The sequence below is a fragment of the Podarcis gaigeae genome (assembly GCF_964106915.1).
Source record: "Podarcis gaigeae genome assembly, chromosome: 6".
Lineage (NCBI taxonomy): Eukaryota > Metazoa > Chordata > Lepidosauria > Squamata > Lacertidae > Podarcis > Podarcis gaigeae.
Window position 1 is genome coordinate 95,062,805 of NC_139682.1, and position 15,608 is coordinate 95,078,412.

The 15,608-nt window shown below is 45.7% G+C and overlaps 1 protein-coding gene and 1 long non-coding RNA gene across 3 annotated transcripts in view; both read left to right on the plus strand.

Moving 5' to 3' along the window:
• The window catches only part of LOC310846893, a 417,489-nt gene that overhangs the window by 379,786 nt on the left and 22,095 nt on the right, over nucleotides 1-15,608 (plus strand). The gene's annotated exons all lie outside the window — the stretch shown is intronic.
• ASTN1 (astrotactin 1) overlaps nucleotides 1-15,608 on the plus strand; it is a 210,753-nt gene that overhangs the window by 173,050 nt on the left and 22,095 nt on the right. For both annotated transcript variants that reach the window (XM_083743756.1, XM_083743757.1), the window contains exons 15-16: nucleotides 343-447; nucleotides 952-1,140. In XM_083743756.1, coding sequence (XP_083599882.1) covers nucleotides 343-447; nucleotides 952-1,140 — 294 coding nt within the window. The remainder of the gene's footprint in view (nucleotides 1-342; nucleotides 448-951; nucleotides 1,141-15,608) is intronic.

Consider the following 15,608-nt stretch of genomic DNA (forward strand, 5'->3'; position numbering starts at 1 on the left):
GGCAGCAAATTCCACTGTCAAACAGCTCTTACTGTCAGGAAGTTCTTCCTAATGTTTAGGTGGAATCTTCTTTCTTGTAGTTTGGATCCATTGCTCCGTGTCCGCTTCTCTGGAGCAGCAGAAAACAACCTTTCTCCCTCCTCTATGTGGCATCCTTTTATATATTTGAACATGGCTATCATATCACCCCTTAATCTCCTCTTCTCCAGGCTAAACATGCCCAGCTAACTTAGCCGTTCAGGAGGAAATTCAGGAGGGGGGGGGTGCTTTTTGTTCTTGTCTGCTGATTTCCTGTGCCTCCCCCAGTGACAAAGCCAAGCTTACCTGTTGTTTTGGTCACAGGGATGGTGAACTTCAGTGAGGTGTCTGGATACCCTCTGCTGCAACACTGGAAAGTGCGCTCCGTCATGTACCATGCCCAGCTCAACCAGCTAACAATCTCCCAAGGTAAGTGCTGCTTAGCCCAGTAAGTGGGGTGGATTGTGGGCTGCCACACTGTCTGAGACCCAGGAGGTGGAACTTGGGCATTTTTTGTCACATCAGTTAATTAAAGTATGGAATTGACTACCAGAATATGTGGTGGGAGCAAGAAGTTTGGATCACTTTTGAAAAATGGATGCACTCATGGAGGAGAAGTTCTTTAAGTCGCTTCAGGGCTCCTTTCGGTGTGGGAAGAGATGAATAAATTTAATAAAGTAGCAAACTAAAATCACTATTATTTGTGCTGTGTAACCTCCATGTACAGAAGTGGGGCACCTCTGAGTGCCAGGCACCAGGGAGAGATGATGGAAAGGGGCTGTTGTCTTCACACCTTGCTTGTGAGAAAGTATCTCATCCATTTTGGAGCAGAGAGTCCCTTGGTTTTCAAGGAGAGGTTTTTCCTGCATGCTTTATATTTCTCTCCGCCCACCTTCAACCTGCCCCTGAATTGCAGCTTTTTGTGCTTTGCAGCTTTTGGCAATGCCCTCCATTCCCTGGATGGAGCCACATCCCGAGGAGATTTTGTGGCCCTGCTGGACCACTTTGGCAACCACTTTATACAAGAAGCTGTCTATGGCTTTGAAGAGTCCTGCTCTATCTGGTATCCCAACAAGCAAGTCCAAAAACAGCTCTGGCTGGAATATGAAGATATCAGCAAAGGTAGGGGCCGTGATGGTCATTATCTTTTTGAAAACATACACCACATAACTGTGGAGAAAGGCTGATAATCAGTGGCCTGCTAATGTGATAGAATTGGGTTGACACTACTCCATTCTCAGAAAAATTCTGCACTTGGAATAATTTATGCCTATTGCATCATTTGCAAAAGGTTGCTTAATCTGCACAATAAATTTTGATTGCAGTGTTTGTGTTTTAGTGGCTCTCAGGGGTTGTAAAGAATATGAGAGGAAGGGAAACAGTTGAAGGGCAGAAAGTAATTGGGCTGTGGTGCTGTGCAGGGTGGAGGAAAAGGCGAGGGAATGAACGATATCTGAACATTTCAATAGGCCCTGTCCTGTAAATGGACTACTTTCCTTTCATATATTTCCCTTACCATTTTGTGTTCTAGGAACTTAGGGTTTGTTTGTTTTGTAAAAAAGTAGACATTCCCAATGATGTTATAAGAGACCACATTCCAGACTGCAAATTGATTTGCAGAATATGGTCAGGCACGCCATGGCAGAAAGGGAATGAGAGAGCAGTAGGACTGTCAGGGAGCAGTGATGTTGATGTTACTTCCTTCTGAAAGAAGAATGGCTCCGTGATGAATGGGATGGTGCCGTCCACAAAGGGTGCCTTGGTGACCTTGTGTTAAAAGCTTTGTGTCTCAATGTTTCAGCGGTAAAATGGCGGCCATGTCACTGGGTTGTCTTTCAGAGACATTAAAAGATTTAGGTGCTTTGTTGTAAGTGACCAGACAAATACATTCAGACAGGTGGTGAGGCTGTTTTTCTATAAACAAAATGAAAGCAAACAGTAAGCCCGCAACCTGCTTAGAGGCTAAATTTTGGGGATAGCACCCAAGGCCAAAATTGCATATAGTCAAAACACATTGGGTGCAATGGAGGGAGGGATTGCCAAAGTTTTTTCTTCCTGGGTGCCTGCCCCCTTATTTTTCAATTGCGAAGCACGTGAAGCTGAACACACCCAAGTTAAATGTGCATAAGTTGTGAGTGTGCTGTTTTGTGGATTTTGTAGCCAGAGCTCTTTGGGACACTTTTAGTGCTGTGTGGCTAATTTTGCATAATGCCAAATGACAGTTTGGCTGAAATCCTGTACTCACTCACTTCGGTGACACACATAGGATTGCAGTGCTCAAGGGGTATGTAAATTGGGTGTCTGGAGGGGGGCACTGCAAAAAAAGCGATTTCCTTTTTTGTGCTTTGGGGTAGAAGGTATTTTTTGTTTCCTAGTTAAGCTTACAGGGAGATGGAGGCATCTGTGTTACCTTGTTTTGATCTCCCCCCCCTCCCCCAAGGCCAGCCAGGAGGCTGTTGATTGGAATACAGTAGTTGCCTCTGCTAGAAGGTTTGAGTCTTGCAGCCATTTGATGGGTTAATAAGCTCACTATGCCATTTAGCATAAAGCAAGTTCTTGTTCTGTACTGTATGTTTTCTCCCTGTGGAGCCAATGGCGTTGTGGGGATGTATAGAGACAGGCTTAGTGAGTGTTGTGGTTGTTGTGACCTGGCATTAACAAAAGTACATTTGGGCAATTATAAAGTTGTTTCTTTTGTGCTAACTGACTTTGCCACCTTTTGGAATTGTGTGTGTTTCTTTTGTTCAGGTAAATGCCTAGGTACTAAATTCAGTACTTGGCTGCTTAGTCCCCTGCTACTGAGCTGTTGAACTTTTAGCCCAAGGTTCACATAACAACTTGGAACAGCCTTTATCAAACTTAGGTCCCCAGGTAATGTTGGACTACAACTCCCATCATCCCTAGCCAGCAGGACCAGTGGTCAAGGATGATGGGAGTTGTAGTTCAACAACATCTGCGGACTTAAAGTTGAGAAAGGCTACCTTGGAATCTTAGGGATGTCTGATAAGATCCAGGAGTCTCCTGACCTGGGCTAGAAGGGGTGGTCATCAGTTATGTGTTCCAGTTTGGTGGCATCACCTTCACCTTCACACACACACACACACACACACACACACACACACACACACCTCTTAGGGGCCCATATGCAGCTTGCAGACCACAGGCTAACCATTCCTGATTTAAGCTAAGAATAGCTGAACAAATGTAAACCAGCTGGCTCCAGCTTTCTTAAGCAGGCTCTCCAGCCTCAGTCAGTCGCTGGGAACAACATTTGTCGTTCCTGGTCAGACCTTGCTGCTTCTTGCTTCTCGTGACCTTGGACTCCCAGCTTTATTGACCCACAAACCAACTGTCTATGTGAAGTGAGATACTCCTGATCTTAAGACTGGACTGAATACAGGCTCTGCCTCCAGGCAAGTACTCCCCTGAGACTTGGCTGGCCTCTCCCACCACTGAGCTATGCCGTGACTGAGCAGCACAGGACTACAACATTCATACTGCTGGGCATTCCTCCTAAGGAAGTTGCGGGAGGTTGTTGGCATCCATCTGTCTCAAGAGACAATGGAGCATGCCTCTAGAGGTGAAGTCAAACCACTGTGTAAGCAGCACCAAAGTTACCTGAGCTGCCCAGACGACAAGAGCCCCTATCGGCCTTGCTGATGTCATGCAAAGGAAAGCAGAGCAAGATGTTTGGCATGAGCTTGGCTGCAGGAGTTGTCAGAAGGAGGAGTACAAGATGCCATCCAACCATCTTGGAGACTCCACTCTGGATTTGTGTAGGGTGTACTTCTTAACCCTTCCTTCTCCCAAATGTATCCCACAAGGCAGAAGAGGTTTAGGATAAGAGGTTTCCTTCTCCTAGGTAGGCTACCTTCCCAGGTTGACAATGTTAGTATTTCACGCCTCCGATGTTGCAGATGAGAATGGTGTATATCACATGCCTGTCTGGGAAGAGCCTGGGAATGGGAGACAGTCTTATCTCCTCTGCTGTATTAGCTATTGTACTGTACTTTTGCTTTTACTTGTCCCTGTTCTTCTCTTGGAGCTGGAGAGAGGAGACACCATGATTCCTTTGTCTGTACAAAGTGTGAAAATATATGCGTAGATTAGCTCTACGATGTCTCACACTTCTTGCTATGTTATGCTAGAAGATTAGTGTGCATATATCATTTGATATATGTTGCTGAAGCACACTGGAGAAGAAGGGAAATGCCTTTTCCAGAGCTGCGCATACCAGAGGATGCTCGGAGTTCGGGGGCTGCAGGGTAACAGACAAGCCCCATAAAAGGGTGCTACAGTGCTTTTGTGCAGCACTTATTCATTTCAGTGGGCCTTGCCAGAGGCATAGCTTGGGGGATGGGGTGCACTGGGTGCCACACTGCGAGGGTGGCACTTACCGTGGGGCCTGCAGCACACCCAAGCCATGTGTCTCTCCTGGGAATGACGTGGTGGCTCAGGTGCCTGCAGGTTTCGTGCTGCCCAAAATGGCAGTGTGGGGCTTGCATATGCCCCCCCCCGCCTCCCCCAAGCATCTCTACAGCTGAGGGGAAGGCAGTGGGTGGACTGCAGGCTCTGCACCGCTTGAAAAGGCAACACAGGCCTGCAGGGCACCGGAGTGCAACATAGCTTGTGCACTGGGATTCTGGCGCATCCTGCCCTGTCCCGCCTAATGGGTGCCTCGCCCCCTTGTGCAGCACATGTGCCACCCCAGGCGTTCAAGCCGGCTAGCTACACCGCTGGGCTTTGCAGAGGAGAATGGGCCCAAGAGATTGGACCCTGCTTTTCTAAACACACACACAAAACCCCTAGGAATGACTCTTGTGGCAGCTTCTGCCGTTTCCACCATTCTGGTGGTTAAAATCTTGTTAAGCCTCAGGAAATACTTTGGCTTATTTTCCTTCTTCGTACTTTTCTTTTTCTTTCTTTTTTTTCTTTTTAATAATCCGATTTCTAAAGACTTGGTAAATCCAATTGATTGCTGGCTTACCTGCAGAGGGGGGATGGGAGAGTGCTCTGCATTCCACTGAGGTGGATTTGATGAGTTATCCCCACTGACACTTATTTCTGTGATTTTTGGATGTCACAGGGACACCTTGGAACAGGGACAAATCAGTGTAAAGCATTACACGCGACTGCAAGGGAACCAGGTAGTGCTGTTTGCCAAGAAGGATTTAAGGGCTGTAGCGACTAACAAATTGAACATGATTCAACAGTACGGTACTGCGGCAAAGTGCCATTCTAAATTTATTAACAGAAGAGGGATCTTCTCGCTTAGACTCTGGAAATCTAGAACTGCTGGGCTTAGCAGTGCTAAAGTTTTCTTTGATCCACTGTCTTCACTTCTGATTGGGGAACCCTTCCAGGGTCAGCACAGTCGCAGCTCAATTGTCAGGGTGGGCACCATAATACCAAGGGCTGCAGACTCTTGGACCAGTGCAGTCTTGAGGCTTAAATGCTCACAGCATTTACTCCTACTCTATGCCAGCTAAGAGGGATGCGGGTGGCGCTGTGGGTTAAACCACAGAGATTAGAGCTTGCCGATCAGAAAGTCACCGGTTCGAATCCCCACGACGGGGTGAGCTCCCGTTGCTCAGTCCCAGCTCCTGCCAACCTAGCAGTTCGAAAGCACGTCAAAGTGCAAGTAGATAAATAGGTACCGCTCTGGCGGGAAGGTAAACGGCGTTTCCATGCTCTGCTCTGGTTCGCCAGAAGCAGCTTACTCATGCAGTAGCCTGACCCGGAAGCTGTATGCCGGCTCCCTCGGCCAAGAAAACGAGATGAGCGCCGCAACCCTAGAGTCGTCCGCAACTGGACCTAATGGTCAGGTTAGCTTTTACAGAAGCTAGCAGGTATGAGGGGCAGGGCCCCACAGCTAGAGAACTCCCCATGGCTTGCCTCTTGAGCTGCCCAGCCAATGCTCAGTCTGCAGGTCACTTGCAGCTGCTTCTCTTATCCGAGAGCTAGTTTGGCACACACAGGTCCTGCGACTCAAAATGCACGTTATACGAAATTGTATTATCCGAACACGAGGAATTAGTACCCAAACCTCGCTATGCACACCACAGATTCAGATATCCAAACACCAAACCTGCATGTGGTACTGTAAACAAATAAGGAGTCTTGAAGATGCAGGACTTGGTTGTGTTTTGTTGGCACACAGCAACTGCTTCATCAGAAACCATAGCGGGAAGGAAGGGGGTGGGTCATACAAATAAAAGAGCGTTTCCCCCTTCCTTGTCTGGCTTTTGTAATGTTTGTAATGTTTCAGAGGGTTTTCCCAGGTGGGGTTTTTTTTTTTGGTCATTTGGGAGTCAAAATTCCATGGTTAGAAAATTTCCCATGGGAATCAAGGGAAATTGTTAATTCAATATGTGAACGCTTGCCTAACAAACCATTTCCTGAAAATGCATTGTGTTTGGATGGGAAGAGCTGTGTGTATTTTCTTTATTTTAATTTTAATTTTTGAATTAAATTTCCATATCACCCTTCATCCAAGGATCACACGGTATTACCATGTTGGATTGGGGGTGCACAGATCCAAATCCTGACTTTGCTATCTATTAGATTTATATATCGCCCTTCATTATAAAGGGTGGTAAAATACAGGATAAAAACATGAAAATAAGTAAAACAAAAACAGCAAAACAATACCCCCTGCTCCCCACAGTGCCACAAAGCTCGCTGAGTGAACTTGGGGCCCTTTATCCAAGCTAACCTACCTAACAATATTTTTTGTGAATGATAAATATGAAACAATCCATATATACTAGTGCTGTGTGTGCAGAAAATTTCTCTTGCATGTTTTCACGTATCCTCCATCCATCAATGGGAAAAGAAATTGCATTTCAAAAAAATCATAGGGGAGAGAGAACTTTGGTGAAATTCTCAAGGGTTGGGATGCAGGACTTTTTGTGTGTTTATCTTCCTTAGTTTCAAGGTGGGTGAGGAGTTATTCCTTCATTCTATAAATCATCTCCCTGATTGTCTGCCCTCCACAGCCTTCCTTGCCTTTCTTGAAAATGCCATGACATCCTCAATTGGGCTTTTCTGTAAGGGCAAGAAGGTATGACGGCTTCCTCCTGTGCGCCTGGCAGCTGTTCGTTGTTATTTCTTTAAGTGAACTCTTTTTTTTTTAGTTAAAAAGAAATCATTGTAGTATGTAAAAGGTAAAATGAAGGACTTCCTTTAAAAACATAATAAGTGAGTGCATTAATGTCATGCATTTGACAACTAGTCTTCCTGCACTTCAATTAAAGCTCAAGGGATGACATTGGGGACCATCTCCTCCCATGAGCTGTTGTTGTTTTTTAATAGAGTTTTATTAGGGCTTTTCAAAATACAATAAGAGAAAATATTAAAGAGAATAAAGAGAGAAAGAAAGATTTTTAAAAGGGCTTCCAACTATCCATCTGTCAGTTATATACAGTGGTTTTTTCCTGCGGGGAGGCGGTGGGATGCATAACCCTAAACATTTTGTGAATTTAAGTTTGGCCTCATTGAGTATTTCAATATGAGTAGGGAAAGGAGAGTACCCCTAAACACCTTTTTTAGGGGGGGGGGGGAAAGAGCACTGGTTATATATACAATAATTATTCAAAAGAGTCAAATGTTCAATCTAGACTAATATTCAGCTATTCCTCTCTCTGCTAGATGTTTTTCCAGTCTTTAATCCAGGGCCCTCCAGTTCATCCATTTCTTTTGATGCAAGAAGTCCAAAAGAAAATTCTCCAATTGTGCTAATCTATAAAAATCGACAAGAGTTCTTCTCCAGTCCTACATCACGGCATTACCTCCAGTGTTAGGAAACCTTCAATCCTCCTTCTTTATTTCCTCACTGTGTTTATGTATTAGGGCACAGAGTTGTGTTTCCAGACCTGGAACCTCAGGTATTCAGGAAGGCTGCAGTGGTCTGGGTAAAATGTGTAATCATTAGAATTAAGTGCAAAGGAAAACACAACACCATTTATGACCAATAAGCACATCAACCAAAACACACACACACACACACACACACACACACACATGCCTTCCACTTATTAGTGTCCTGGACCAGTGTCCACCTTGCAAGCACAGGTCCAAAATGGGAGGGAGAAAGCATTGCAGCAAGGATGTGACCGTTTGACCTATCACGACATACAGCTATGGTTGGCCTTTACTGCTGTGTAGTAGAAGGTTAGGAGACCTTCCTCACTTTTTTGCATTAACTGGGATGGTATACTTGGATTCACTCAGAAGCTTTCTGTTTCCTTTTCCTGTATCCTCCCCCACCCCACAGTTGTGCATCAAGCACTTTAAAAACACATGGAGTTTTTATCCTTTTCATGTTTCAAGCAACACCATTCATAACCTCTCTTACTTTTTTAGATTTCGCGTTTTCTCTTTTTCTTCTCCCCAAGTTTCTCGTTTCAGCTTCTCTTCACTCCTGTCACCTGCCATGTTCCCCGCTTCGTTTTCTTCCTTTCTCTTTTCCCCCCCTCTGTGCACGTCAAGAGCTTTATATCGATTGAAAAATTGCAAGAGACAAACCATTCTCCGTCACCGCTGCTTTGTCCCCCGAACCTGCTAAGCAGCAATTCAAAGCTGTCCCAAAGTGGTCCATTTCCAGCACGATGGGGTGACTAAGAAATGCCCTGCATCTTCTTGGCTCCTTCCCCCCCTCCCCAAGTTTAGCAGCCTTGTTTTCTTTGTGGGGGTTTCTTCAATAAGGGACTGGCAGCAGACTATTCCTTGCAAAACATTTAGACATGGGCAGTAAAAATTGGGGAGGAAATGGTCTTTTCAGCTCAGGCACAAACCTTTATCTAAACCCAGCCCTTATAATAAGACTCAGTTGTGCAAAATTTTTCTCTCTGAGGTGGGATTAAAGATTTACTGGGTGAACTGACACCATTGGTACTATTTAGAACCTTGTGGGTTCCTTTCTGCCTCGTAGTGTTGGCCATGTGTTTAGAGCTGCATGTTGCAGCATTCTGGTAGAAAACCTGGCCTTAAGTTGCCAGGATCCCAGAGTTAGTGAAGGGGGACAACTTGCTGCTTTGATCACCTTTCTCTCCAGACCTAGGGTGTGCCTATCAGCTGACAGTAGAATTTCCATGTCTGGGTGCTCGCCTGGTCTTTGTGCAGCACAGCTGTATGGGTACAAGGCTTAAGACAGAGTGGTTCTGTGTTTTACTCCAGGCATGCCTTGGACCAGAAGTGGCCAGCTCTTTGGCTCTCAGGAGCTGGACTTTCCTGGTACAACTGCGCCAGGAGCAGCTACACCTTCTTACTATAATGACTTCCTGCCTTTTCCACAGCTGTTTGGCCATGAAACACCTAACCCACCCACCCATGTTTGAGAAGCTGAGAGCTGTTTCTCCCATTAAAAGCTTCTACAGTGATGCAAAGGGCTCAGCCCCTGCCCCCTAGTTCTCCAGTGGTTCCTGGAAGACAGGTATGGTCCAGTCTTCTAACTACCTCACCCAGGGTGGAGGGGCCATCCTGTTCTCCAGACCAGCCCTGCTTCTTGCTGTGAATAGTCTGGCTGAGCTCCCAGAAGTCTTCTGTTCCCCCCCCCCCAACTTCTTCCTTCTCCATAGATCTTTACTACACTGTATCCCTATTTCTGGTTTCTCTACCCCTCAACCCACCCTTCACTTTCCTGCTCAGTGAAGGGCACGGAAAACACTTTGACGATGGCGTTCTGTTCAGTTGGCACCAAAAGTCACAAAACCTAAGTGCAAAGTCGATTTGACGAAAGTAGTTTGTGTGGGCATGTGGCACAGAAGGAACTCTAATTATCCAGCATTTTTCCAAGCAAACACCATCAAGCAGAGGTAGCCACAAACACAGAACAGACATGGGTATGATAATACATTAATTCAATATCCTTTTCCCCAAAACACTGGGATTGAAGAGCCTTAGTGAAATCATTCCTTCTGATTAGAACCTAGACTTGTCAGTCACAGAGCAGATCTCCCTCTACCATGGAGGTTACCTCGTTTGGAGAACTTGGGGAGAAATGTTTCATATTTTGCAGACATACTGTCTGCTGCTTTAAAAACAACACCACCTGAATCTCCAAAGCATCTCAAAGCATTGATTTTCAGAGAGAGCTCCAGCTTTGGCTTATACAAGCCCCAAATCTGTCTGAAGCAGGCTTGCTTGGGTTTTCAATTGGGATTCATTCTCTTTGCATATCCCTAATTCCTACATTGTGCACATGAATGCCCTGTGGTGGTAATTCAAAATAATGCTCAAATGCAAGGGAAGAATAAGATAACCCACGACTGCTGTTTGTAGGCAATGTTTCAGCAGAATGTTAGCAAGAACAGTGGAAAAATGCAGATTCTGAAGTTAGCAGGTGAGAAGTAGCACTGTTGTCCCATGGCTTCTGGCAGCAAAATCTGGCCTGTTGTGGGGGGAGGTCTTGGCACAGGAACCTGGGCAAGGTGCTGCCTGGACCTGCAGCATTCGGAGTCTGAACCAGTCTATTAAAGCTCTCAAACATTCCCTGCAGCCTCCTGCAGCTGTGCAAGTTGGCAAACCCTGCAATGCATCTGGATTTGACCCAGATGAAACCCAAATGTTCCCCTTCTCTGTTGAAGGATGTTGGCATCTCAGAACTGACAAGCAGAGCTTAACCTTTCATCTCAATACAATGACACTTCCTCCCCTGCAGAGGAAGGGGCTTCCTGCTGTGTGCACAGTCACATGGCTCTAGCTCCACGACATCAATGCCTTTTGCTCTCTATAAAGTGGAAAGCATCTGCCAATCACTCTTTTCAAAGCCATAAAGAAAATGAAACTTGCCAGTAGATCAGACATGTTGCCTGGCTGAAGCTATGTATGGATAACAGAGGTGTTAGCTGCACTCTGGATTAATGTGGAAAAGGTACTAAGCTCCACCTCCTTGATCGCACCAGGCCCTGCCTAACTACTTAGACCCGCCCTCTCCCCGCCCCCATGACTGGTGTTACGGAGCAAAGACGTTTCTCTCCTTGTTTCTTGCATTTAAATTGAGGAGCTGTCCAACAGACAGCAGGGCTATGCAAGCAGGAGAGTCCAGAGGGTGCAGATATTTGTAGGTTGGTAGGTTTTTAGTCTTCCCTTCCTCCCGAAGGAAGGAATTGTGCTCTTTCTTTCACTAATGGAGGTCGACGGACACAACGTAACCCTTTCATTGTGAGCAGCAACATTCTTAAAACAAGTTCAGGGATTATTAAATGGAAGGTGTTGAATTAACAGTTTGTTAATGGCCATGGATCTTACATGGATCTTGACTTTAAGGGGCATCGTGCCTTTCAGGTTCAGTATTTTATTTTTAGCATGCGTATGGTTTCAAATTGGATGGGGGACCATTTGTTGAGATTCCTGCAGTGCAGGAGGTTGGACTGACTGATCCTCAGGATCCCTTCCAACTCAACAATTCTAGGGTCCCTCCTCCCCTCCCCCCACCCACAAGCTCAGAGCAGCATATCTGAGATCATGTCGCTGTTATCTTCACAGCAGCCCTATGAAGTAGACTGACTTACTTCAGCCACTTTGAGCTCCATGTATGTGGGAGGATTTGAACCCAGGACTCCCTGAGCCATGTTTGAACATCTTATCCCATGGATTACACTCGTCTTTTAAGTTCAAAACTGTACATTGTGAAATACAAGAACTCCATATCAGTTTTGCTTCTTGAGCTGCCAGGGTCAGGTCTAATCTGCATAGATAGGTGGATGGCAGGGGGGACGGGATGGAAGCCTGGCAACAACTGCACACATCAGGGTACACACACACAACCTTGTACCGACACACCTTTAGTTGTGCTGGAATACTTTCCTTGAAAAGTGGACATCTCAAATGCTTCTGCGCCATTGTTTAGCAATTACATATTTCTGGGAGCATTTATTCCAAGAGACGAGAATCATCCAGCTCCAAAAAGGGGAGCTCTGTCTGAGTGGCCCAACAAGCAGTCTAGAAACAGAGTGGCAAATGAGAAAGGCAATACTCACTTTGCACATGCAACACTAACGTTGACACGGCACCATCCCAGCTTCAGTCGCAGCTATTGCCGCCAGCAGGAACAGTTGGCATTAAATTTAGAATAGAAACCAATTAAAAGATAACAAGCTAACATAAGAGAACATATGCTCTGGATAGCAAGAATCTAAGTGTTTAAAAAAACATGACCTCCAGCTATCACCGGGGAAGTTTAAATATTGGTTCGAAAGGCCCACAAAAGTATTTCAAAGCAGATATATCTGGCTGCTGGGAACTACTCTGACCTTGGCCAGGCAATTTGTATTAATGAGGGAGAGTTGGGTCAACAGGGTGCTGGGAGCAAAGGATCTTAGAAGTTCTTGAGCAGGGAAATTAACGCCTTGATCTAACCAAAAATACAAATTCTTCTCTTGCGGATAGGGAGGGAGTGAGACCCCAGCTTCTGTGTTCAAAATAAATTGCACAGATGAATAAGGCTGTGTAAATAGACTTATTTTTGCATGTATGTGCTCAATTGGCATCTTGCCTCCTAAATAGCATTTGTATAATACATAAGTTTTGTGAGGCAAGAATGGGGTGAGAAAGAGGCAGTAGAAAATGACAGGCAGGGAAATGTTTCTGGCAATTATAATAGAGGGACAAATATTCATTTGTACCAGGCCTCAGAAATAGAATGAAGTTGCAGGTTAGCTACTGTCAGCTGAAAAATGTTGTTTGATTGCTGCCAGATATTCCACAAAGTCATTAGTCCTATGCAGCCATTGCTCTCCAGAAGGGGGAACATGACTACAAAGAGGCTGTTTTCATGTGGCTGCTTCCAGCTTCCTTCACGTTCAGCAAAACGTGCAGGGTTCCAGATTGCGTGGGGAGCGTGAGCAAGTGCGACAGGCCTGAACCACATGGACAGCTGGAAGGTGCCACGGAGCAGCCCGCTTGCTCTCTCGCTGCTTCTCCAGACACCTCAGAGGTGAACAGGGCTTTTGTGTCAGATGCCTTTTGATTTGCAGCTTGGGATCACCTGGATAGCTGTGCCAGAGAGCGCAAGCAATGCATGTTTTCCCAAAAGTCCCAATTTTCACACCCCTGTGCTTGACAAAACAACAAGCAGGTTCCTTGTTGTTTACTTTGGGATTCATGCCCTCCTCTGAGTCAATCAGGACAAGTTGGGAGCTCATTGGGATTTGCAAAATCAATGTTTGTGTTCTGAAATGGAAGCAGTTGGTGAAATGGAATAATTGCTTTCCTCAGAATTTTAAATAGGGACCGTCCTCTCTAAAGCTCATGACTAGGCCTCTCCTGCCTGGTCCTTTGATTACAGAGAATATCAGTCTTGGGAGAGGAGATGCTTAAGGTGAACACATTGGCTCCTCACAGCTATGTCAAGATAATTATTTGCATGTTAAGGCTGGGGGAAAAGTTGTGGCAGGGAGCAGATGCCATGAAATGCAATAATTCAATAGGTTGGGGGGATGAATCATAGACAGTTTCTGCTGGTTACTGGGGGGGGGGGGCGTTTTTGTATGCTGTGCTAGGACAGGTAGACACACTTTTAATTTGATATACCAAGACACTTACTCTATCCTTAAGCAAGAGTGCATTCTCAGGGTCCCTTAACACAGATCAGTTATGTCTTAACTGTTAAGAGATCCTGGGTATACATTCAGAGCTTTGTAATTTTTAAGTGAAATGGAGGACCATGCGGCTTCTATAGAGGAGGGGTGGGGTTGTGGGGGAGAGACTTCTACAGACTGGTCAGCACACTCCTAGAGACTGCCAAGCAATGTTTGGATAGTGTGGGGGGGTTTGCTAGGGTTGCTGTCTTTCTTCTGGCCCTGCTCTTTACATTTCTGGGTGTCAAGCGCCTGTTTAGGGGCAGCTGCTCAGAATTAGCAGGGAAAAGTGACAAGAATATATTTGGTGCTATTTTACTGCACATTTAAGAGTGTGTGTGTGTGTGTGTGTGTGTGTGCGCGCGCGCGCCTAGGGCTTGCTGATCAGAAGGTCGGCAGTTCGAATCCCCGCGATGGGGTGAGCTCCTGTTGCTCGGTCCCTGCTCCTGCCAACCTAGCAGTTCAAAAGCACATCAAAGTGCAAGTAGATAAATAGGTACCACTCCAGCGGGAAGGTAAACGGCATTTCCGTGTGCTGCTCTGGTTCGGCAGAAGCGGCTTAGTCATGCTGGCCACATGATCCAGAAGCTGTACGCCGGCTCCCTCGGCCAATAAAGGGAGTTGAGCGCCACAACCCCAGTCGGTCACGATTGGACGTAATGGTCAGGAGTCCTTAGTGTGTGTGTGTACGCGCACTCAGAAAGCACCCTTTTATGCACTTAGTGGAGATTTTATATCATCCAAATCCTCTTTCATCCATCTAGACCACTTGCCATCTACTATTGGCTCAGATACAGTGAGTCCTTGTTACAGCCATTGGTAACATGCATATCTTTCCCATCAGACATACGATAAAGATTTCAGACCTGTCATGATCTGTAATTTTATAGCACCATCTAGTGTTCATAGGCAGCCTTTTCTGTTGAATGCATTACTTCATTTTACTTCCCTTTGTGGAAGGAAAATAGAGCACCACGTTTTTATTAAAAACAAACATAGAATATTGGCAGCATCTGAACCAGTGCTTTGCACCATTGTTGCTCACTGCATGCAAATGGGCATATTCAAAGGTAACAGAGACCCGTTGTGTCACATCACTAGCAGAGCTGGCTTAATTGTCTGCATTATTCCTGTTTCAAAAGCACCGTAGCCCTGATTCAGTTAAAGTGGTCCTGCCTTCAATCCCATTGAAATCAATGGTACTTGAGTTGGTCATCATGACTTAATTTGCTCTGTTGATTTCAGTGGGGCTCAGTTATGACTAACTGTCCTGGGATAGCACCTGTTTTCCTTATGTCAGCGCAAATTATCTAAAAAATAGAGCCATGTTGAATTAGAGCATGGGTTGTCCTTCTGGTCCCTACTGCCCACTAGTGGGCGTTTCAGGATTCTAGGTGGGCGGTAGGGGGTTCTACGGCACAAGCTGACTCCTCCTTCCATCGAGCACTGGTAGGCGGTAAGGAAATTTTACCATCAAGAAAGATGCATTGGGGGCGGTAGGTAGAAAAAGGTTGACTACTCCTGAGTTAGAACAAAGGTCCATCTGTTCCTGACATTGGCCAATAGGATGTATCTGAGAAGCCCACCATTCCCCCTTCTCTCTTTCTGCCACCCCTCTTTTTCTGACACCCACCCACCTCTCTCTCTCTCTCTCTCTCTCTCTCTCTCTCTCTCTCTCTCTCTCTCCTTTTTCTGTTCTTCCTCTCCCAGCCAATCCTAATGGTCTGACCAGTTTGAAGTCCATATCATGATATCAGTTTCATTCTTTTTGACCTGGCAATATATTGTGAATCATGATGTGTGTGTATGTTTGCTAAGCAAAAATCGCAGTGTGGGAAAACCATGAAGCCAGCCAATTCTTCTATTGATTCCTGCAGCCCCTGTTAACTCTGCCTGCTCAGCTCTCCCCAGCCTCATGCAGGAGGCAGCAAATCACAGGAACAAGCATCAGCAAAAATCACAATGAAGGAAAAACCATTGAGCCAGCCAATGCATATCTCCATATCTCCA